This window comes from Monodelphis domestica, chromosome 3, assembly GCF_027887165.1.
Source record: "Monodelphis domestica isolate mMonDom1 chromosome 3, mMonDom1.pri, whole genome shotgun sequence".
In the NCBI taxonomy this organism is placed as follows: domain Eukaryota; kingdom Metazoa; phylum Chordata; class Mammalia; order Didelphimorphia; family Didelphidae; genus Monodelphis; species Monodelphis domestica.
This window is the reverse complement of record NC_077229.1, coordinates 320,393,020-320,418,303: the sequence shown is the minus strand read 5'-3', so window position 1 is coordinate 320,418,303 and position 25,284 is coordinate 320,393,020. Positions and strand designations below refer to the sequence as shown.

Here is a 25,284-nt window from a genome sequence, read left to right as displayed (position 1 = left end):
TTGAAATTCTCGCCATGCCACCTTATCACTGAGAAAACTATGAAGATCACTAGATTTTATGCTCATGCTATCCTGGTGTTCTTATGGGAGACACATGCCTTAGGGTAGACTAGTTATGAGACTGTCAATCACTGGGTCATGGAAAGAGGACAGGATTTGCAGTCAGAGGACCTGGAATTAAGTCCTGTCTATGCCAACAAGTTCATTAAGTTACCTGTGGCAAGTCATTTGCCTTTCTAAGCCACCTGGTTATTGTTTTTTTTAGTCTATAATATGGGGTTAATAAGACCTGTAGTACTTACCTCCCAGAGTTATGAGGATCAAATGACATAACATAAAGTAAAATACTTTGTAAATCTTAATGTCCTCTACAAATGCCAGCTATTATTATTAGCTCTATTCAGAGTTCAGCTGGAGGGCCGGTATCTTTCTAATGGAAGCTCTAATCAGATAGAAAGGAAAGGCTTTAGTTTTACTATATCCCTTTTTTTACAAAGGCTGAGACAAGTAGGATAACCGTAGACAAAATTTTTCAAGGTCACCATACTCTTAAAAAGAATATAGAAAACCAAAAGGCCAATTCCAGTCTCTTTGCAGTGGTTCATTGATTAATCTCATTCAAGTATTGTTGTTATTCAGTTGTTTTCACTCTTCATGACCCCATTTGGGGGTTTCTTGGTAGAGATATTGGAGTGGTTTGTCATTTCCTTCTCCAGCTCATTTTACAGATGAGGAAACTAAGGCAAAGGGGCTTAAATGATTTGTTCAGGATCACAGAGCTAGTTAAGTGTCTGAAGCCACATTTGAACATGCAAAGATGAGTCTTCCTGACTCCAGGCCTGTATCCCTGGCATCCTGATAGTGCTCCTCATTGATAGCTTTCTTGGTCTTCACCGATACAAAGGTAAGACTGAACACTTTCCCTAGCTTTCTGCTCTTCTGTCTTTCCTTCACGGCTATTAAAACATTGGGAAGTAGAATCTCTATATTAAAATTTCTGGAGTAATAATAATAGAGGAAGAGAAACCAGGCATGCTCATTAGCCATCAGGGCAGGGAGAGAAGGGGGCAACTTGTTAGTTGTACCCTGGGAGAAAATGAGTTGATTAGCACAGAATACACCCTAGGGAGGAAATAATCTGACTGATTTCACACAGACCCATTTACCCTGTCTAGATCCCAAGTTAATGAGCTGCTCCAGAAGCTCTAATTTCAGATACTATTCCAACTGATTGTTTGAAATTTTCATTAAGGGGCATGGGAGACACTTGCAAATGAGTCTAATTCACTTTGTCAGATGAACTGGAACTCTGCTGGGGCAATTCCGACTGCAAATAGGCAGACACTGGCTATTGTCTGAGGCAGCCCAGTGCCCTTAAGGAAAGAGGATACCCTCATTTACTTAAAGTGGAGCTCAGGTCTGTTGACAAGAATAACAAACAAACCCCCAAAGCTTTCATCCCCTTCATCCTATCCTCCCGTAGATACCTCTGTTGGGAATCAGAGTTTGTTAACAAAATTGGACCTGTTGGAGAGAGCACAGTGAGACTCTTACTGACTCTGAAAGGTCAATTGCATTACGTTTCATGAGTGCCTTCCTCCCGACTGGGATAGGGAATCCAACTGTGAACTCCCTCAAGCATTTTCGAAAATATTTTCCGATAAATATAAAAGTTTCATATGAAGAAAACTTAGTAATCACAGAGCCAAAAGAACATCTTCAAAATATAGAAAAAATGAATATATAAATACATTTAATTAAATTTATACATATATCTATACATATATAGATATTAATAATTTCCCAGAGTAAGCACTTAATAAATCTCATTATATCTATCTATCTATCTATCTATCTATCTATCTATCTATCTATCCCTCTGTCTATTTATCTTATCTATCTATTTCTCTCTGGCTTTCTATCTCTCTGACCATCTATCTGTCTCTCTCTATCCATCCATCTATCTATCTATCTATCTATCTATCTATCTATCTATCTATCTATCTATCTATCTTTATCTGTCCCTCTGTCTGTCTGCCTATCTTATCTATTTCCCTCTGGCTTCTCTCTCTCTCTCTCTATGTCTCTCTGTCTTTCTATCTCTCTATCTATCCACCTCTCTCTCTCCCCTCTGTCTATCTATTTATGTCTATCTTTCTGTCTATCTAGTCATCTCTCTCTCCCTTCTGCCTATCTGTCTGTTTGTCTGTCTGTCTGTCTATCTATCTGTCTATCTATCTATCTGTCTATCTCTGTCCGTCTGTCTGTCTATCTATGTCTCTGTCCATCTGTCCGTCTGTCTGTCTATCTATGTCTCTGTCCATCTGTCCGTCTGTCTGTCTATCTATGTCTCTGTCCATCTGTCCGTCTGTCTGTCTATCTATGTCTCTGTCCATCTGTCCGTCTGTCTGTCTATCTATGTCTCTGTCCATCTGTCCGTCTGTCTGTCTATCTATGTCTCTGTCCATCTGTCCGTCTGTCTGTCTATCTATGTTTCTGTCCATCTGTCCGTCTGTCTGTCTATCTATGTCTCTGTCCATCTGTCCGTCTGTCTGTCTATCTATGTCTCTGTCCATCTGTCTGTCTATCTATGTCTCTGTCCATCTGTCTGTCTGTCTGTCTATCTATGTCTCTGTCCATCTGTCTGTCTGTCTGTCTATCTATGTCTCTGTCCATCTGTCTGTCTGTCTGTCTATCTATGTCTCTGTCCATCTGTCTGTCTGTCTGTCTATCTATGTCTCTGTCCATCTGTCTGTCTGTCTATCTATCTATGTCTCTGTCCATCTGTCTGTCTGTCTATCTATCTATGTCTCTGTCCATCTGTCTGTCTGTCTATCTATCTATGTCTCTGTCCATCTGTCTGTCTGTCTATCTATCTATCTACCGATCTACCTATCTATCTGCCTCTCTCTCTCTCTCTCTCTCTCTCTCTCTCTCTCTCTCTCTCTCTCTCTCTCTCTCTTCTCCTCTGTCTATCTATCTATCTGCCTGTCTATTTGTCTTATATAAATAGGAAAGGCAGTATCACAGACTAGATAACAACCTGGCCTCAAAATCAAGAAGATCTGAGTTCATGTCCTGCTTCTTCCACATATTGATTGTGCATAAAAACACACAGCAAATATATCCCTGGACAAGTCACTTAAGCACTCTTCATGCTCTTGGTCTGTGATGTCAAACTCAATAGAAACTAGGATCTCCAATTTGTACAGAAGGGTCTCTGTAGGCCACATCTTGCCTTAGTTTTAAAATGTAGTATCTCTGTTTTATTGTATTTTTATTTATTTTTATTTTTCTAAACCCTTACCTTCTGTCTTAGAATGAATACTGTGTGCTGGTTCCACTCCATTGAGTGGTAAGGGCTAGGCAATGGGGGTTAAGTGACTTGCACAGGGTCACAGAGCTAGAAAGTATCTGAGGTCAGATTTTAACCCAGGACCTCCCATCTCTAGGCCTGGCTCTCAATCCACTGAGCCATCCAGCTGCTGCTGTTTTATTGTATTTAAAAATATTTCTCAATTATATTTTAATCTACTTCAGGCAACACGAGAGTATTCTCTTAGGGCCCCATGTTTGACATCTCTGCTCTAGGGGATTCTCTAAGGATAAGTTGCTGACCTTGTAGTACTCAGCATAGGAAGGAGAAAATTTCCTTACTCAGGAATCTAGGAATTCCTTATACCAATGAATTGGCACAGGTCGGCTCAGTGGATAGAATCAGACCTGGAGGCCAGAGATCCTGGGTTCAAATATGAGTTCAGACACATCCTCACTGTGTGACCCTGGGCAAGTCACTTAACACCCATTGCCTAGTTCTTAAGGCTCTTCTGTCTTGGAACCAATTACTTCTAAGACAGAAGGTAAGGATTAAAAAAAAAAAAGAAATTATACAGGCCCCATCCTTTACACATACACATATAAATCTTTCCCCTTACCTGCTTCGAGTCCTTTAGGCCTTGGATTGCACTGTTTATAACCCTGACAGCTTCTCAATTCCATCAGCTGTACGTGCAACTGATTCAAGATGCCTCTTTCTACTGTGTGGACAGTATTTGTAAGCTGGAGGTGTAGAAAGGGAAGGGTCAGGCAGAGGAAACTGACTAAAATTCTCTCTTTAATATACAGTTTCTTATAATCTTCTGAAAAAGGAAAGGGCTTTGTTTACCTGATAGGGATCTGTATTCATATCAAAGAATTCCAAGAAGCCCGTAGCAAACTCACAGAAAAGAAAGTTGTGCGTCTCATTGACTGTTCGCAAACACCAGTAGGTATTGTTGTTAGAACTTGTGCAGGCACAGAAAGATCCCACTGTGGAGTAGAGGGAAAAAAAGTGGATGAAGCTCAGCTAGAGCATTATCTCAGAATTACCTTAAAGCCAGTGTATTGTCAGCTTTAAAGCCATGCTGTTTATTTCCTTTCTTGCAGAGCTGGTGTTATAACTCTTGACTACATCTTATTAGTTAAACATGGAGATTAGAGGCATGCTAATTAATCAACCAGTCTATAAAAATTTATTTATTCATTCATTCAATTATTTCCTTCTCTCTCTCTCTCTCTCTCTCTCTCTCTCTCTCTCTCTCTCTCTCTCTCTCTCTCTCTCTCCATTCATCCATTCATGTATTTAAAAGCCCTTATGTTCCATCTTGGAATCAATACTATGTTATGTATTGGTTCTAAGGCAGAAGAGTGGGAAGGACTAGGCAATGGGGGTCAAGTGACTTGCCCAGGGTCACACAGCTGGGAAGTGTCTGAGGCCAGATTTGGACCTAGGACCTTCTGTCTGTGGACCTGGCTCTCAATCCACTGAGCTACCCAGCTGCCCCCTCTACAAAAATTTATGAAGTACCTGATATGTACCAAGGCACTATGCTAGGTGCTAGAGATACAAATATAATCTACTTTCAAGCCGTTGACATTGTTCCAGTGGGATACTGCACATTCTATGAAGCATTTTCTGGGTATGCAATCCTGGGCAAGTTACATAACCTTCCTTTGCCTCAATTTCCTCAACTTTAAACTGGGAACAATAATAGCATCTATCTTATGGTTGTTGTGGTGATCAAAAGGTATAATTTTTATAAAAAAAACACAACAGCAAATAAATACATCTTTCTCCTTCCAAAGGAAGAAAATTTGGTGTAAAAAGAAAAGCAAAAAGGTCCTTAGACTAATGAAAGATGAAATAAAAAAATGGTGAACTGAAATATCACCTATGCACCAATCTAAGGTGATGGGTCACACATAACCCCAAACTCCCAACCTAAAAATCTTTTCCTTAAAGGGCCTGTAAGGAGTGGCCTTGATTCTCTTGAGTCTCTTGGGGTAAAAGATTTAGAACTGAAAGGTACCTTCAAGGTCTTCTAGTTCTTTTTGTACATAAGCATAAATCAAGTACTTTCTCCATATGAGGGTACTGAGCTAGGGCTACAAATAAGCATAAGAAATGGATCTCACCCACCAAGAGGTCACCTAATTATCTTCCCAACCTGGCTTCTTCCCCTGCTCCTCTGGCTGCTGCCTCTCAGTTTGGGAACTCGCAACCTGGGGTTATGCTGTCCTTAGTGGTGAGTGTGGGGAAACATGACCATCTAGATGGCCCAAGAATCCTCATGATGCTTTGCCATCCCTGTGCCTTCTAAGACCAAAGCATGCTTCCCTATTCACCTAGTCCTCTAGATAAACAGTCTCTCTTTAGAGGTTGTTTCTTCCTTGAGGGCAGGGACTGTATACTGTAGCTGTATTCCCTAACACATATGACAGTGCTTGGCACATAGTAAAAACACGAGGAGCAATTTCTCATTGATTGGTTTATAAAGGGCAAAACTGGTCTTCCTGGGTTCTCTTGGACATTTCTTATTTTTCTGGTGCTAATGAATGTGAATGTAGTGTCTGCCACCTGGGAAAAAGCTGGCCTCTACATGAAAGTATACTATCTGTTACAGTTGCATTACAGTGACCACTGGCTAAAGCTTATGGTTTTCAAATCAAAAAACTTATTATAGCAGGGGTTAATTTTTTCCTGTGAGTCATGAACTACTTTGCCAGTCTGGTAAAGCCCATGAATTTATTCTCAGAATGTTTTTAAATGCATGAAATTAGATTTTGAAGGAAATCAATTATATTGAAATAGTTATCAAAATATTTAAAATGGCAACAAAACAAGTTCACAGACTTCAGGATATGAAATCCAAATCCAGAGAAACACAGACCTGGTGAATATGTCATGGAGAAGTGCTAGGAAAACTTCCTCTTTGAGCCGTACCTGATGCATGCTCTAGCTAGTGGTACACTAGCTGGGCAGCAGTAGGGATGGCATCAGTAAGAAGCACAGGGAGGGATTATAATAACATCCACTTCTCCTTGGAGGGCCAGCTATGTAAGGACATAAGGGAAAGGAAAAGTCACTAAAATCTAGAGTTAGTCTCGAGAAATTTGCTCTCAATCTGTTCTAATGATCAAAGTATTTATTTGTTATATTCCCTGTTCATCAGTTTGCTTATCGTTCTTTAGTGTCTCCAAAAATCGATATAGATAATAAATGCATTTATAGAATTATAAGATCATTGAACTCAGTTAGAGGGAATCTCACAGGGCATCTAATGCAACTGGCACTTTAATAGAAATCCTCTGCAACATCCCTGATAAATAGCCATCCAGTTTCTGTTCAAAAACCCCTAGTAAAGAAGGATGTACTATTTGTCAGTGTGGTCCAATTACTTTTTTAGACATACTTCTAAGTGTTAGGAATTTTTTTCCTTCAATGGAAAAAAATTTTCATGCAAGCTAGTAAGAATATGAGCATTCATTTAAGAAGTGCACATTTTGAATCATATCTCATCTGCTTCAAATATTTTCTATTTTATTTTTTGGTATGTGATTTAAATTAAATGGGAACATTTGTGGGAAAAGATTACGTACTATTGTAAGAAAGGAATTTGGGAGAACATTGACCTTGTCACATATAATATGGCCTACTTAAACCATCTATGCTGCCTTTGTAAAAAACAATTAATATATCCTTTTCGAATCTACACTGATTCTTATGTCAAGTGTTTTTTTTTTTTTTTAATACATGAAGAAGAGAGATTCTCACAATTCCAAAATGGTGCTGTTTGCCAGTGGTTGTTGTCATGTGTGAAACAGGTAAGTCCAGGTAGGCTGCACTCATCCCCCTTCTTTTGTCTCTTCTTCTCTTTCCTCTCCTTCTTCCTTCTACGATTCTCTTTGAAAAGCTGTAGTTTACTATCCACTTCTTGAGCGGCCTCTCTATTCAAAGAGAAGGATTTCTTGAATTATTTAAAAGTTCTTTTGTTAAAAAATAAAGACTTCCACTATGATTTCTTCTATTTAGAGACATCTAGTAAGAAGATGACTCTCAAGAATGCCCAGTTTCATTATTAGCAAAACAAGGTTCCAAGATAACCACAAGGGGCTCATGATAAAAAAGCCAACCAACCAACCAAACAAACAAACAAAAAAACCCCAAACCAACTGCCATCCAGAGACAAAGAAGGAACTGTTGGAATCTGAAGCACATTATTCTTCACTTTGTTTCCTATATGAGTTTATTATTGTATACTTGCTATGTCTTCTAACACAATATAAAGACTATGAAACTATGTTGCTGCATGAAAGCACTGATATAACTGATAGAAAATTATTTACTGCTTCAGCGAGGGGTGGAAGGAGGGAAAGAGGGAAACTGAATCACAAATGTCAGAAAACAATTGTCAGAATTTGTTTCTATATGTAATTAAAAATGAAATTTATTAAAAAGAAATGAATACCCAAGTTTTAATAACAGTAAAAGGAAACTTTGTTAAGCAACAATCTTCTTAGAGCTTCATGGGTTGTGCAATCATTTGTGAAATGTCATTTTTCTACATGCTTTATTTTATATTGGCCTAGATGTGATTTCATTAACACAGAGATCTATCTCCTTGTCTGAAAATTCTTTCTGTTGATGCAGATCAGTAATTTGTTTGTTAAATTTAAAGAATTTAAAGATTTAAAGAATGTCCTGGACACATGAAGAGGTTTAATGATAATGTGTGATATACACAGGTCTGACTTGAACCTAGGTCTTCCTGACTCCAAAGCTGATGCTTTATACACTACCATATGCCATAATATGTATAAGCCATAATAACTCTATATTTTTGTTTATTTAACTCCATAGAGTTAACGTGGAAGTCATTTTGTCTTTTATTTCTTTTGAACCAGACCTTTCCTCATTAAGTCTCAGTCTTCTTTTAAGCAAGTTTCAAATCGTCCTTTTCTGTTTTCTCTCCTTCCATTCTCTTTCTCATAGTTTACAATCATGGTCCCTCTTTTCTATCTTTCTTTCCTTTTTCTACTTCCAATACTCTTGTTGGTATAGCTGAAACCCTTGGAATTAGTTGAGGGGGGTCTTCATCTCTCCAAGTCTATTTTTGGAATAATGAAGAGAGTGGGCTCTGTGCATCACATATATTAGCTAGATGCTCCAGGCTGTAGAGGATCATATTAAGACTAAAAATGTGCCCCAGATGAATGATCTTGAATGCTTTCTCAAAACCCTTGGAGGTGATGTCTCGATTGACTGATTTTCATGTTCCTATGGGAAGCCCTTCCTATAGGTGCTTTCTTGGCTGAGGAGAGCACTGAGAGCTGCGAAGTTGCCACTTTACACACTGTTTCTTTGCTACCCTTTCCCTCCCAACACCAACTACAATCAAAGGGAACCACTTACTTGAATGGATGAAGGTGGCTCTTCAATTTCTCTTGGGCTTTCACACCTTTTTCTTTATTATAATAGCTACAGGCAACAGGATTAAAAAGTGAGTTTTCATACATTTCCATTTGATTACATTTAATTCATTTTCTGTAAATAAAGCAAAAAATAGAAGGATAACTGGCTACTACTGGCAAATGCTTTTGTTTAAAGGGACTGTGCTTCATACCTACTGCCTAGATTTATAGTGTATTTAATTTTATTTAAATAGCCTTAGTCATTACTATGCACAGTAGTACATTAAACATAATAAGCTTAGTAATAGAGAGATATAAGCCCCGCTATAATAACCTCAGCCAGGACCAATAGCTAATGAGTTTCCAGAGCAGACGTTACCAGCAGGCTGCAGCAAAGAAGCCATTACCTCTGCTTGTTACAATCACATTCATCAGGCTTTCTTCTCTTTAGGTGTCCTCTCACTTCTCTTAAATTCTTAATTTTATCTTGGAGAGCTTCAATCTGGGGAATACATTGGGGATTAATTATATATTAAGGTCAACAGCCCCTGAGGATTTTATTTTCTGAGCAAAAGGCTTTTTCATTTTAGTTTAATTTTTTCTATCTTCATAAGCATACATTAAATCATTTTACAAATAAATTTGTTTTGAAACAAATAAAAGTTAACCCAAGCAGGGAAAAGGTCACAGTACTCTTTACATTCTACCAATGGTGGAGCACCTCTGACATTTAATGCATGTTTATTTTCTAATAGATGTATGGTATTTTCGGCCAGGAGGGAATCACAAAAGGAGGGAACCACAGGAGGGAAACACAAAAGGCCAGCAAGCCTTTTGTCAATTCAATTGACTCCCCAAAGGGCTTGTGGTATGGTAGAAAGAGCCCAAGATCCCAAGGCCTGATTTTAGATCCTGGCTCCACTCACACTCTTTGTGTTTTATTCTTGACCAAATAATTTTATCTGTTGTGAACCTTGCTTGTTGTGTGACCTCGAGCCATGCATTTAATTTCTTGGGGCCTCCGTTTCTTTATCTGTAAAATGGGAATTATTAATAATAATAAAAACCTCTACCTCACAGGTTTGATGTGAGGATCAGATGAAATAATATGTGTAAAATACTTTGTATACCTTAATATCCTATATAAAGACTAGCTATTATTAAGTGGCTACTATGGACAAAGTCTAATGCTAGATACTGATAATAATACTTGCGCTTCCTAGCTCACAGAGTTGTTAATGGGAAGAGAATGGAGTTGTTATTATTATATATAGTATTTTGCATGTAATTATAATACACACTGGGTGTTATACCCATCAAGTGAACCAGAAAAATAGCTTCTCAGTCATCCAGTTGGATTTGGAATAGATGTTTAAATCCCAGCTAACCTCCTTATCGATGTACGCCTTGTGGTCTTTCCAGGCTCTGGCTGATTGATATAATTCTCTCTCACAATGGATTGTATCATTTGGAAGAATAAAGCACCTATAGAAAAGACAAAATATCAGGAGTGAAGAGGATTTTGTTCTTTTCTCCAGAACTAATTAATTTAGATACAGATGACAAATCAATGAATACAAGCTGATCAATAGGTAATAGTCATGGCTATAAATGTGGGGGGTCCAGAAAGAGCTCAGTGCTAAGGGCCATGTAGGCACTGGAAGACTTAATAGGATTTCCCAAATAAACAAAATACACAAAAAATAAATTTTAGTTTAAAAATACCAAGTAATATACTGGAAGAAGTGATTGGGTTAGATGTGTTGATAGAGAATATTAATAGGAGATTTCAGAATGCTGCAAGAAAAATGTCTTGGTGTAAAGAATCATTTCATTAAAAGGACCATATCCATTTCTAATCCTCTATTAAGATAATATTTTAACCTGTCTATCCATCTTTGCCCATCTTAATTAAGCCACAAAGAAAGAAACTCAGGGAGAAAAGGAATGTGGACTGATCAATAAAGAGCAAGGAAAGAATAATTTAGTATTTAAAAGTATGGTTGCTTTTTAGTACTAGAAAGATGCAATGATTAAATCTTTATAACTAAACAGTGTTCTTTCTAATAACAATAAGAAAATAAGGCAAGATAAAGAAATTATATAAAGCATTCCTATAGAGTTCTTTTTTTAAAAAAAAAAAGTAAAGATGGCTAGATATAGGCAAAGATAGCTAGATAAGTATTATTCAAGGATATTTTATTTTCCAAAATTGCATGTTATAACAATTTTAAACATGTTTTCTTAAATTATAAGATTGAGATTATTTCCTTCCCTCCATTCCCTACTCCCTCTAAGAGATGGTAAGTAATTTGAAAGATGGCTGGAGTATACAAGTATGAGAAATAGATTGGAAGAGCAAACAGAGCACTAGAGCACTTTGCTGAAACCTTTCATTCTCCAGCTTTTTTCCGTGGGCCCAGCCTCCAAAAAGGCAAGACATTCTAGACTAGCTGGGTGCCAAACTAATTAACTCAAGTATTTCTCCTCCCCAATTCCATTCCCCCATTTACTATATTTCCCAGGAAACCCATCCAGGAGACCCCACTTTATTTTTTTTTACTATGCCCTAACTACCACTGGAACAAGAGTAATACAACAGACTCTGAATAATAGCAACCATGTACCCAGGAAAAAGTGTTGGCTTAGTAGTGTAAATAATTATCTCCATCTGTTTTCTCTCCTCTCAGCACCTCCCCCCTGGTAATAGCAGTTCAAGGGCATATATTGCCACGTTAAGATGTAGCAATATTATTGTGGCTTCTTGGATTCCCAGTAGAATAAGCCTGAATGTGAAACCAAATCAAAATCAGACCTGGAAAACTTCTGCTCCCTGGATCCCTACTGCTTACTGAGCCACTCACTAGCTGCTAACCAGTGCCAGTTGTTCTCCCAGTAAAGCTAAATTGGATTACTTTCTTGTAATGCTATGAAGAAGGTAATAATAATTTTATTTGGCAGAGTAGCTTTAAAACAAATTCCTCTGAATATCTAAGCATCCATACTTATGTGTCACTCGGACAGTATCGGATTGTCCTACTGCATTAGGGCCATCAGCCAGCATCACTTCCCCATCACCACCACCACCATCAGCAGCAGCACTGTGGCCTCCTGGAGACTTCAAGCCTTCATCGTGGCGCTTGGAAATACTTCTTGGGCGTAACAATTGCAGCTCTTCTTCCTCTAAGTTTATATTATATATTTCTCCTTCAAATTCCACAGATAGGGAGCGGGTTTGGCGAGTATGGACAAATCGTGGCTTGTATTCTGCAAAGGGAGATAGACAAGGTAATGCTGATACTAGGCTATAATTGAACAGATTAAGAAAATGGAAGGATTGAAATGGCAACTTGGGGTGGTGGGTCCCTTTGAATGTGGAAAATACTCATACTCTGTATAGATTACCCAGCAAATTTAAAGATAACTGAGCTAATTGAAATTAATTTCCACATATATAATAATAAAAACTATTTTCCAATGGGACAGGATTATATTATTAGTCAAGTTGATAGAAGTATAGATACACTTTGAAACGTGTACATATGTGTCTGTCTGTATACATGGATAATAGGCAGTTATGTGGTACAGTGGATAGAATATGGGGTTTAGAGTCAGGATGACATCTTTATGAGTTCAAATCTGGACTTGCAAGCTGTGTGACCCTGAGCAAATCACTTTGACTGCCTCAGTTTCCTTATCTATAAAATGAACTGGAAAAGGAAATGACAAACCACTCTATGATCTTTGCAGAACCCCTCTACCCCATCCCCACACACAATGGGGTCAGAAAATTTTGGACACGACTAAACAACAACAAAAGCATTACATGGGCAAATTCAATGTTAAAGAAAACACTATTTGTCTTAATGATAGAGAATTATCCAGTGAAGAAAATGTCAACTTTTAAGTCATCTGCCAACCAGTCAATTATTACCTTCTTGCATTTAGCTGAAGGATACTAATACCACTGTTGGGGTAAATTGTGAGAACTCAATATATTTCTTTGATAACCATCATTTACCAGTTTTTGAGACAATATATAGTACACTGGAAAGAGAACTCCTTTAAGTCATGATGAACCAGGTCCAAGTCCTCTCCCTGATATAATCTCAATGAGCAGAGTCAGGGCACTTAATCTCTTAGGCAAATCTAAAAGATTTTTAAGTTATAGAGGAGCTGCTGATTTCATTAATGAAGGGAATTTCCTACACCAACAAAACCATAACCTTGGACCAAATCACAAGCCCCTCTGCCCTGAATATTATTTACTGTTTTTCTTATTGTTATTTTGCCATAATATGTGCAATTAGCCATGAGAGTGCCAGACACTATCTGAGTGAGAGCCCTCCTAGACTTATGCCTGGACTCTTTTAATAGATTTCTGGTTGGTCTCCCTGCCTCAAGTATTTCTCTATTCTAATCTATCTTCATCTAAGCTGCCAAAGTAATTTTCTTAAGGCATAGCTCTGACCATGTCATCCTGTCATTCAATAAATTTCAGTGGCTCCTTATATAATATGCTATATCATTAATTAAAACAAATTAATTTAATTACATGGTAAACAATATTTATAATTAACAATAAAGTAATATAATTACTATTGTATAAATAATGATAATATATTATATTAAATATAAAAATCCTCACTTTTAAAACCCTCATAATGTGACCCTTTCCAGTCTTATTCTTTACTTCACTCAAAATACTCAGTGATCTAGAAACATTGACCTGTTACATGCCTTCTTTCTGTTCCTCAAATGCCACATCCCATCTCCCATCTCCCTGCCTTTGCATCAGCTGTCCCCCCACACCTAGAATGCTCTCCCTCCTCATCTTCTGGCTTCCTTCAAGAATCAGCTCAGATCTTACCTTTCCTCGATTTCTCTCATTGCTAGTACCTCCTCTCTGAGATTATCTTCCATTTACATTGCATATATCTTGTTTGCATAGGGTGGGCTGTTTGAGTCCTTAGGAGATGACCTCCATGAGGGGAAGAGTCATATTTTTTGTCTTTCTTTGTATCCATAGTGTTTAACATAGTGCTTGGTAGTCAGGAAATACATAATAATGCTTGAGATTCATGAAGATCCTCTGAGGAACACTAAGATAGCACTATTTGCCTAAATTTCTAGAAGCACAGATATTAGGGACACACAATGGTTGCAATGTATAGCATCGACAAATATCTGTCCATTCAAGGGGAAGCCCATCACACTCTAAATGTGAACTCAGAGGGTCACTAGAGAATTTCATCCATTAGAAAATGGGACATCCAAATCATTCCATTCTATGGTATTTGGAAATTTTAATTTCATTCAAAAAAACTCGTTTAAACCTTGTTATCCATGTGATTCAGTCTGAAAAATGAATATGACCTGAAATACTATGCAGCATTGTTTATTGCCAAGCCTCGGAAGATAAACTATAAATCACCGGAACCAAGCACCTCTATCTCTAAGCTGATCTTAGGAAGTAGAACTGTGGCAAAGGAGCTATAGAGTTTTAGTTGGCTAGCTTTGTGGGATATGTAAAGAGAATGTCTAGAAATTGACTATCTGGCAGAACTGTGTAGTCTCTAATTCTGGGCCCAAAGGAATAATTACTGTACAGTGTTGAATTTCCAAGCCAATATGGGAAATGGAAATCTTCACAAAAATGAGTTATTCCCTATATTCTACCACTAGATGGAAGCAGAAACTCATTCATGCACAGTCCGTACTCGATTTGCACTTGGTTTGGCCTTTTACTGGGGTCTCGCTGGTGTTGGCTCTCATGTCTCCTTGAGAAGACAGGGTCTAATAAAATTAAGACGTATGCTGGCCAGAGACAGTGTGATCCTTAAAGTATTCAACAGGGTTCCTCTTGAATTGTACTCATTTGAACCGCATCCACCAACATAACACTAATTTGTCCTTATCTAAACAACAGAAAAATGGACCAAATCAGATAGTACATTTGAAGTAAATGTGTGAGAGGCTCTAGTAGTACAAGCATGGTGCTATTCCTATAATTCAGGTCCATTATGAAGAGTCTGGGATTTTCATGGCCCATTTTTAAGTCTACTATGGGAACTTGGCTGTGAGCGAGTATAGAAAGACTAGGGAATTTCCTGAGGCATTGCAAGGTGAAGCCACATAGCTCATAAGTGTTTGAAGCAAATCTGAACTCAGGACTTCCTCATTTCAATTCCATTCCTTTCTATGACTCCACACTTTATCACACTTTATCTAAACCATAGGGTTTAGAATTAGAAGAGACTCTTTTAGGAGTCATCTAGGCTGACATCTTTAAAAACTGAGCCCTAACGTGCTTCAGGGAGCGGCCAGAAGTCACACAGGTTGTTCACAGCAGAACCAGCAATCAGTTGGAGCTCCTGCTTCTGCTTCCATTGCACCGTGCTAGTTATCCACTGGAGGCAAGAGCCTGCTATCTAACAACCTACTAAGGCAAATGCTTTGGCTCTATGGCTAAGTAAAATCAGACTTAGCAGTACTCCTTTCAAATCAATGGGTAGGAATTTTCTATCCTGAAGTGGCATTCCATTTCCTCCTCCAGCTCACTTTACAGATGAAGAAATGGAATTAAATGACTTGCCCAGGGTCACACAGTTAGTAAGTGTCTGAGACCAGTTTTGAAATCAGGAAGAGGAGTCTTCTGACTCCAGGTCTGGCATTCTCTCCACTGCCTTATTTAGCTGCCACGTAGATACTCAATTATATACATAAATTTGCTTCTTTTATCCCTCCCATTTCCAAAGACTTCAACCTGCCACTTGGTAGTTATTGGTAGATCACTTACTTTGAGTGCCATGGTTTCTCAGGAACTGTCTCTGGTTTTTCCTCTGGCTTCTGCTTGCACGATAATCAGTCTCTCCACAATTACATTCTTTGTCTTTGTTGTTGAAGCCCCGGGAGTGGATACTCCGTGTCCTCTTCCGGACTGTGAGCAGGTCACTGGATCCTTTACATTTGTGAATTCGAAGTTTGCCAGACGTATCCTCAATGCACTGCCACTTCTGGATCAGGAAGAGTGAACACTGTTTACTTAGCTCCAGATGTTATTTATTAGGACTGTTGTTTTTGTTTTGGTAAAAGCTGGCAGTATCATTCATGAGTGAGTGAGAAAATGGCAAATGACTACAACAATTCAATTCCTTTCTGATCTTTCTTAATTGGTTTCTCCCATCAAGGGCAAATAGAGATGACAATGACATCATTGGAAAGTGTCACCAAAGCTAAAAAATTATCTATAAATCTGGAGCTCTAGACAAAAAAGTGCCTCTAATGGGGTATGTATAAGTCCCCAATTCACTGAGCTATGGAGTAAAGCTGTCAGCGCTGTTTCAATAACTCATTTTCCTTTACAAAAATAAACCCTACTTCTAGGGTGCCTGGAGTCAGGAAGACTCATCTTCTTGAGTTCAAATCTGGTCTCTGATACAAGCTTTGTGACTCTAGGTAGGTTACTTAACCCTATTTTTCTCAGTTTCCCTATCTGTAAAATGAACAGGAGAAGGAAAGGGCAAATCATTCCTGTATCATTGCCAAGAAAACAACAAAAGAGGTCAGGAAGAGTCAGACATAATTAGAAAACAACTTTAAAAAAATTCCTTTGTTCTCTACTGTAGAATTAAGAATCCAAATCTGGTCACTTTCTAGCTGGACAGTTCCTAGCTATGTGACCCTGGACAAGTCACTTAACCCTGTTTCCTTCAGTTTCCTCATCTGTAAAATGAGCTGGAGAAGGAAATGGCAAATCACTCCAATTTCTTTGCCAAGAAAACCCCAAAAGAGGTCAAAAAGAGTCAGACATGACTGAAAAAATAACTAAAAAACAAAGCTCCTATGATTTCTATTTCAGAATTAAGAATGCTAGTCAGGAAAGGAAGATAGAGATGAATGCCATCAGAGTATATCACAGGAAGAATTAACCTTCATTTATCCTGGCTCTTAGAAAATAGATCAAGTTTTCTTTTGCCATTTCTTGTACCCATCCCTCAACTTTTCACAACCAGGCCCTTCAATATCTTTTTTTTTTAACCTTCTGTCTTGGAGTTGGCTCCAAGGCAGAAGGATGGTAAGGGCTAGGCTATGGGGGTTAAGTGACTTGACCAGCTAGGAAGTGTCTGAGGCCAGATTTGAACCTAGGACCTCCCATCTCTAGGCCTGGCTCTCAATCCACTGAGCTACCCAGCTGCCCTCTTCAATATCTTAAGAGAGGTATATTCCATCTTCTTGAGAGACTTATTTGGGGAGCTATAATTGTGTTCTCTTGTTTCTAACTCTTAAGTATGCTTTGCTACAGATACTTTCTTAAGTCCTGGATGATGAATATACTGTGTCAGTTTTAAATATTTCCCACTGTTTCTTGAGACTTGTGTACTCAATCAAGTCTTCACCACTGGAGTTATTTCATGGGATCTTCCAGACTGTCCTCTATTGAACTTATTCTTCTCCATCTGTGGAATGTGAATCTGGGGAGAATGGACTACCTGGACTAGTCAAACTTTTAAATTGGCTATGGTTGTTATAGCCCAATTACAGAAAGGGGACAGCTTTGCAATTTCTAAAGCTTAACTAATTTGCTCTGGAACAAGGCTTTCTGGGATTTGGCAGATGGCTTTGTTCTCATGACAAAAGGCAGTGGGTACCATATGGCAGGCAATGACTCAGGTAGCCCCAGGAAATAGGAGGCAATGGCTTAGCACTCCTAGGGAGAACATCATGAAGTATTAGATTCTGACTGTCAGGTAAATGTTTAGAGACTAGATTCAAACTCTAGGTTACTGAGAAAATAGATATGGTTCTATGATGTTCTGGAGGGCTTAATGGACCCAAGTATTTGGAATGATTATAATATAATATATATAATAATGGAATGGAATAGAATTGGACTCAAAGTGAAATATAATACCTGAGGAGATTCAGGTAATATGAAACTATTGCCTCTTAGAGACCTGTTGTTTATATAACTCCAACTCTTATTCTGGAGAAGGATTGATATGGTGAAAGAAAGGGCTAGTTATTAGTGGTAACCAGCATGTAATGGTTCCAAGACAATATTGCTGCTTTCTCTTTGTTGGTGAGCATTCTGGTCACACAATTTTTCAAATAATGGAAAAAGTCAGCATTACTCTCCTAGGTGCAAATGTTGCAAAAATAAGTAAAACAGTCTTGGACCTCAAGGAATTTATATTGTTTTGAACATTCAGTGCCAAAATCCTCCATCTTATAAAGAAAGGAGTAAGTAAGACAATTAACTTCAGACCTATGAAAACAGAGTAGAGTCTTCAAATTAAATCTTATTCCAAAGCAGCATTTTTTGGGGTTTATCCCTAACCGATGATTTCATTGGTAAAGGCAACTCCTGATGAGAAAACTTATTAATTCAGGTCTCTGCCTGCTTTGCAGTTTATAGTCTTAGAAAGTTGCTAAGGTAACAGACAAAGTACTTTAAGAGGCAGCCTGCTAAGATGGAGAGAAAAATCTTGGTTCAAGTCATTCCTCTCACACATACTGATTGACTGACCCTTGGCAAGCCACTTGACCTCTCAATGATCCTGGGCTATCCTCTAAAGATCTGCACAAAGTATGTGTTGCACATCGTAAATGTTGTCACACAAATTCATGAATAATAGTGAGTACACAATTCATAGTCTCAAAAAATCTTAAGGTCTAGAGAAAACTTAAGGTAGATTCATATGTGTAGAAGACAAAGAAATCTGCCCAGCCTTGTTGCTGAAAAATCAGGAGCCTGGTTCCTTTGGAAGACAAATACACAGCTTGATTTTGTCTTGTACACAGTAGGCATGTATTAAATGTTTGCTGAATTGAATTGAGATAAAATATAATGAAGACGCCAACCACTATGCACTTGAAAATCCACCCTGGCCTTTGACTTGAAAGGGCTAAGGATACAAGTAGATTCCTGTTCAACACAAAGGTGTAGGTAGAATTTTTAGACTTGGCCCATTTGAAATCAAGTCTGCATTTTACTCTTAGCCAAAATGCCTCACTGATTTCCTACTGGATACAGATGAAGGAAAAGGGTGTTTCCTTTCTGAATAGTTGGTTTTTAACCACACCTTATGTCTGGCACTGTCCTTGGCATTGGCAACTATACCAAACAAAAGTGAAGTCTGAGTTTGGGGCAGGCTATATTTTAGATTCTGAATTAAAATGAATAGTGATGCTGATGATTTATATGTATGTTTAGTTAAAATGAAAAAAAAGGAAAGGAAAGGGAGAATCAGTGAAGTTTGTTGCATGTCTGAAGTCCTAGGATGCTTTAGCAATTCCGATTATTACCTCAATATTTTATGTAAAACTTTGAATCCCAAAAGACTAAATAATTTTTTAGAGACTGAAAATCTTATTTGCAATTGGCTGAGTTCTTACATTTGTTTCAATAGCTTCACTAGCCTTTCCCACAGAAACTTTGGAAAATACTATTGTACTTTTATGAGAGAATAGAATCTTAGGGAAGCTACCATTTGGTTGTCTGTCAGTTTAGGAGATTATGAAAAGATTTTCTTCTAGAATCTGTTTTAACTGGGATGACTTCAGAGAAACTGAGGGGGAGGGATGGTTAAGAAGAATTCTTTCTTGATTGACTGAATATAACTTTTCTCTAGGGAAGAAATGTTTTCTTGAGAAACTTCAGCTGCTATACCAAGAGATCTGTATGGTGGAACTATGCTTCTAGAATTGAAAAGTCAAACAATAGCAATAATGATTTGAATCATTCTGGCTTTGATCTTTCTCTTAGTTGATGTAAATAATTTTTTATCTTTGTTTTGTCACTTGATACACTGTTTGAGAAATGATATATCCAGGATCACTGATGTTTCTTTAAGCCTAGGAGAATACTTTGCTAGAGAGAAAGTGAAGCAAAAACTTATGGGAAAAGACATCCTTCCCAGTTGTCTTAATAAATAATGTTTAAGGTGGCTAAGTGGTTAGAGAGCCAGGCCTGAAAATAGAAGGTGCTGGTTTCAAATATGGCCTCAGACACTTTCTATGACTCTGGGAAACTCACTTAATCTTAACTGTCTTGCCTTTACCATTCTTCTGCTGTGGAACCTATACTTAGTATTGATTCCAAGACAGAAAGTAAGAGTTAGGAAAAAAATAATGTTTAACAAAATTAGGTGGCTATCAGTGCTAATTAAGATGTGAATTGATGCTAATTGATTAGATGTTGTAATTTTTATAATTTATGAAGAAATAGCAGCATTTAACCTTAGTCTTAGAACCCAGAATGAGAGATGGCAAAATAATAAGCCAGTGGCAATGAGATAGATTTTATCCTCTAAAAACCTGCAATATAGAAGGACATGAGTATAGATGAGCCAGTGATATTCAATTATATGTAATATGTGTAGAATGATGGGCTTGGGTTGGATTGAATGAATGATTCTGTAGGTTACCTCTTTGTTTGATATAGTAGAAAGACCATGGGGCTTAGAGCCAGGTTCTGATCCCAACTGTGGGTGACTTTGGACAAATGACTTTCTCTCTCCATGTATTTTTAAACCCATTTGTATATCTATTTATTGATTTTTCAATTTTCAAGTGAGTGGATTACATGAAACAATTTTTAATGTCTATTTTGGCTCTTAAATATTGTTACATATTTCCTTTCTTCTTTCATGCATGCACCAAGCATTTATTAAATGACTAATATGTGCGAAGCACTGAGCTAGTTGCTAGAGACAAAGACAAAATAGTCTCTATTCTCAAGGAATTAACATTCTATTAGAGGAAAACCTCCCATCCACCTCTTACTCATCCCAACTTCCACAATCTAGAGACTTGAAGAGACAGAGGAGAAGGAGAGAGTTCATGTCAGGTTCATTCAGTAGGACAGTAATGGCTCCACAATACTTTGCAGTTGATGGGGTATGTAGAGTTATGGAGAGGAAAGAATAGAATGTCAAAGTTATAACCTAAGGGACTACTGAAGGATGCATCATCTAGCCCTCAACAAAAATAGGGAACTCCAGAATTCCATGCTTAGGACTTGGGGATGGTTTATTACCAAAAGTTGTAAAAATACTTACAAATCTTTTTACAAATATCTCAAAGAATCACAGAACTTCAAAACAAAAATGATCCCAGAAGCTAGCTAGTTCAACTTGTCCCTCGCTAGGAACACTTTCTATAACCGTTCCAATAAGTGGCCATCTGATTTCTGGACAAAAACCTCTAGAGAGAAGAATCCTATTATCTTCTCAAACTTATTCTACTATGAATAGCTCAAATTATGATGTTTTTAGTCACATTAAGCTAAAAAGTCTTTGGTAATAACACTCCACAATTTCTGTTTTGACCTTGCAGAACAAGCAGAAAAAGTCTAATTCCCATTCTACATGAGAATCTTTCAAATGTTAAAACTTTCTAATAAAACAGCTGCAATCTTTTTCTTCTCCAGGCCATCCTTAAATGGTCTGGTCTATAATTCTTTCACCATCTTGGCTGCCCTTCTCTGGGAATATATCAAAATGACAACATCATTTCTAAACTACAGGAAACATAATTGAACAAAATATTCCAAATGTGGGTTGACTGTTGGTAGCCATGTCTCTCCCACACTGGACTGATAAAGTTAAAGAACATAGGCTCAGCTCCATCTGATAATTATATATATCCTTGATTAAGTCACTAAACTTCCCCAGATCTCAATATTCTCCTTTATAAAAAGGAGAATGGGGAAGTTAGACTAGCTGACCTCTGGAGACTTTTTCAGTTCTACGTATAACCCCAATTTCATCTTATCAGAGTTGAGTTATCATTCAAATGTTTTGAGATACTAATTTTTCATAGAACTCAAAGGTTTGCCATAATTATATGGCTGTGCTGGAATTTTATTGAAAAGAAAGTATTGCTTAAATTCAACTGGAAATAATACTTTGTTCGTAGATATGGACATGTATTTATCAATGCAATCATATTTATTATTAAACAACTTGGCTAACTATGCAAATTATAGAATGATTAATAAGTGAACAGTTAGAAGAACTGGATTCTTGTCTTTACCCAATTATTAACTGTATAGTTTCAGGTAATAATTTGACTTCTCTGTTTTCTTGGTTTCTTTAAAGTTTATAATAATAATAATTCATTTTTTACCAACAGGGATGCCATGAGAATGAAATGGAATAAAAATATGTTTAATAAGTGCTAGTTGACTTTAATTTAATGGGCAGTGATTTCTCAGGAAGAAAAGTTACTAAAATATTAAATTCCTAAAAAAACATTAAATTCCTAAAGCCCTTTGCCAACTTTAGGAGGTATATAATTGTCTGTTACTCACTTACTACCACTATGACTACTGCAATGGAGATGACAACCACTACTATTGTTATTGTTACTATTGTCAGTGGATCAGTCAACAAGCATTTATTAAGCACCTGCCAGGTGCCAAGCACTGTGATAAGCAGTGAGCATGGAAAGAGAGACAAAGAACAGACTATGTTCTTAAGAAGCTTATAGTCTAACAGAGAAGACAATAGGCAAATTGGGGGTGGTCTCAGAAAGAAAGCACGAAGCTTAAGGGTAATTCTTACAGAAAGGTTTCTTGCAGAAGGTAGGTCTTTAGCTGAGAATTGGATGAAGCCCAGGAAGACAGGAAGTAGAGATAAGGAGGGAAAGAGTTCAAGGTAGGAGATTAGTCAGTGAAGCTGGAAGAAGAGTATTGGCTTTTCAGCCAGGAATCTGGATTAAGTATGCAAAAAAAAAAAAAGAGAGATGGACAGTAGCATATCAGAAGAGATTTTCCTTTAAAGGTTTAAAAAAATGTAAATAGCTATATAATACCAGCAGGAGATCCTTTTATTTATAGGTATTATATCAGGAAATATTATTAAAATGCAAAAATAAAAATATAAACTATTTTTAAAAGATCATGTCTTAGAATGGAGTTGGAGAGAACACTGGATTTTGAGACCAAAAAATTGGGTTTGCATCTGGCATGTCTACTCATTACCTGTCAGACCTTGGACAAGTCCTACTCTCCTTTTGGCTTCAATTTCCTTATACATAAAATGAAGGAATTGGATTTTTCTTTGAGTGCCTCTCCATAAAATCTTTGATCAGGATGGAATGTTAAAAGTAATTTTACATGATCATCGGGGTAATTTAATCTTGACAAGCTTAATGACTAACAAATCAGAATAATATATTGAGCAACTACTAGATAATGTAGGGAATCTAGATATATAAATTGTAGGTTGGAAGGGACCTTAAATGAAAATTAAGGGGATGCCCATAAACTAGGGAATGGGGAATAGCTAAATAAGTTTTGTCATATGATTGTGGTGGAATACTATGATGCTGTAAGAAATGATGAGCAGGTTAATTAAAAAAACAGGGAAAGATTTACATGAAATTATAAAGAAATAAGCAGAATCAAGAGAATATTATATGTAGCAACAGAAATATTCTTGATAACTTGTATATGTATAACTCCAAAGAAAGAACTGATAAATAACGATAAGACATAGTTTATACATACATACATATATATATGTGTATATATATATATATGGAGAGAGAGAGAGAGAGAGAGAGAGAGAGAGAGAGAGAGAGAGAGAAAGAGAGAGAGAGAGAGAGAGAGAGAGAGAGAAAGAGTCTGTGAGAGATAGAGAAAGGGAGAGGGAGAAAAGAAAGAGGCAAGTGATGCTGTATTTAGGGTAGGGAGAGGCAGGAAGGAGGGAGATAACCTGAGAATTCTAATGAAACAAATAAATAAATTTAAAATAGAAAAAAAAATCTAATCCATTCTACTTATTTGCAGATAGGGAAACTTGGACCCATAGAGACTAAGTGGATTGCCCACAAATCATAACATTAGTAAGTAATAGAGATAGGATTTGATATCAAATCCTTTGATTCTAGTGTTCTTCCCAATACATTATGAAAAAAGAAAGAATAGAAGGAAGTGTTCATTAGTGTGGTATAGACAGGATGAGAACCTTAGTAAGTCAGTGAGAGCTGGAGGACAAGAATTTGACCCAGGACTTTAAAGAGGAGACATATGGAATGGGAAGGGATGCAGGAGACAATATAGGTAATGTTCAAACAAAAGGTATTAATAAACATTTGTTTTAAAATGTGAAACCACAGAAAATAGAGGAGAGGATATCAGGTAGGGGAAGCAATGTGAATGCATGGATGGAAAAGTGAGCAGTGGACACTTTTGTTGACAGTAAGGAGCCTGAGGGTGTGGATACGAGTGAGGCTGAGTTCCTTCTGTGAAATGAGAGCAGCCAGAGCCCACAGAAATGTCTCTATGTCACAATGTAGTTTTAACTAGAGCTCAGTGAGGGTCTGGAATCAGGCTGTAGACTTCTGGCCAACAGTTTCTTGGTTTCAGCCAGCTTTTATGGGTATACGTGTTTTTATTCATGCTCTGCAGCTGGTCATAAAACTGACCTTTACAAACGTACAGTCATTGTTTCATGAGAACATAGATCCTCAAGCCAAACCAGACAACACCTAACAAACTACATTCTAACTTCCTTTACATTATTATATGCAGCTGAATTAATGGTTGAACTTCTTTTAGCAGAAAAATTGTTGCTATATCCATAATAAGCATGACACAAAGTCAAACAAAAAGCATTTTGAGCACTCAGTGAAAAGATATAGCACTTATTAACATAAATGTGAAATAAAGGATGCAGCTAGTTGGTTCAGTGTATAGAAGGCTAGGACTGGAGTCGGGAGGACATGGGTTCAAATTTGACCTCAGACACTTTCTAGTTGTATGCCCCTGGGCAAGTCACTTAACTCCATTTGCCTAGCCCTTGACATTCTGTTTTAGAATTGTTACTAAGACAGAAAAGTAAGGTGTTTAAAATAATAAACAAAAGAGGATGTAATATAGTAGGCACTTAATGAATGTTTGCTGATTTCTACAAAACTGAATATCCCATACACAGGAATGCTCCCTTTTTAGTAATGTCCACTTAAAAGTGTCCAGACCACAATGGGGGTATTGGATTCCATTCTGGGCCCCATGTTTTCAGAAGGGCAACCAGTATTGTAGGGGATCTTGAGTTCATTCCAAACAAGGACACATCAAATGAAATGAAGATGCTTAGCTTGAGATTGGAGGAAATAATACTTAAAAAAAATCACATCTTAAGGGTTAAGGGAAGGGATTTTAGATACAATTTTAAAAAGCTTAATACTTCTCACAGGGTTAACAAAATAACCAAGAAATATCCCACAGATGTTTCAAAGGGGCATTCAATGCAATGTTCTAGGGAACCATTTTTATTTTTTAAACCATAATTCTATAAACAACAATACCATTTTTTACTTAAAGGAAGATTAAAAAAAATAAAGTCATGGGTAAGAGTTGTCTTTATCTATATGTGAAGGGCCATTATGTGGGATTGGGATTCAATTTAGAATTGTTGGATCACAGGTTCATAAACTGGAAAAGACTTCAGATATCATCAAATCCAAACTTCTCATTTTACAGATGAGGAAATATGATGCCATCGAGGTGAAGAGAGTTGCTTCCATGGTCACCCATGTAGAAAG

The 25,284-nt window shown here is 37.3% G+C and overlaps 1 protein-coding gene across 10 annotated transcripts in view; it reads right to left on the bottom strand.

Annotated features, from left to right (window-relative positions):
- Positions 1-25,284, bottom strand: part of SULF1 (sulfatase 1) — a 201,558-nt gene that overhangs the window by 9,587 nt on the left and 166,687 nt on the right. For all 10 annotated transcript variants that reach the window (XM_007487007.3, XM_007487001.3, XM_007487008.3 and 7 more), the window contains 8 exons: positions 15,530-15,746; positions 11,736-11,997; positions 10,119-10,215; positions 9,138-9,232; positions 8,732-8,797; positions 7,094-7,266; positions 4,166-4,308; positions 3,936-4,059 (listed from right to left, as the gene is read on the bottom strand). In XM_007487007.3, coding sequence (XP_007487069.2) covers positions 3,936-4,059; positions 4,166-4,308; positions 7,094-7,266; positions 8,732-8,797; positions 9,138-9,232; positions 10,119-10,215; positions 11,736-11,997; positions 15,530-15,746 — 1,177 coding nt within the window. The remainder of the gene's footprint in view (positions 1-3,935; positions 4,060-4,165; positions 4,309-7,093; positions 7,267-8,731; positions 8,798-9,137; positions 9,233-10,118; positions 10,216-11,735; positions 11,998-15,529; positions 15,747-25,284) is intronic.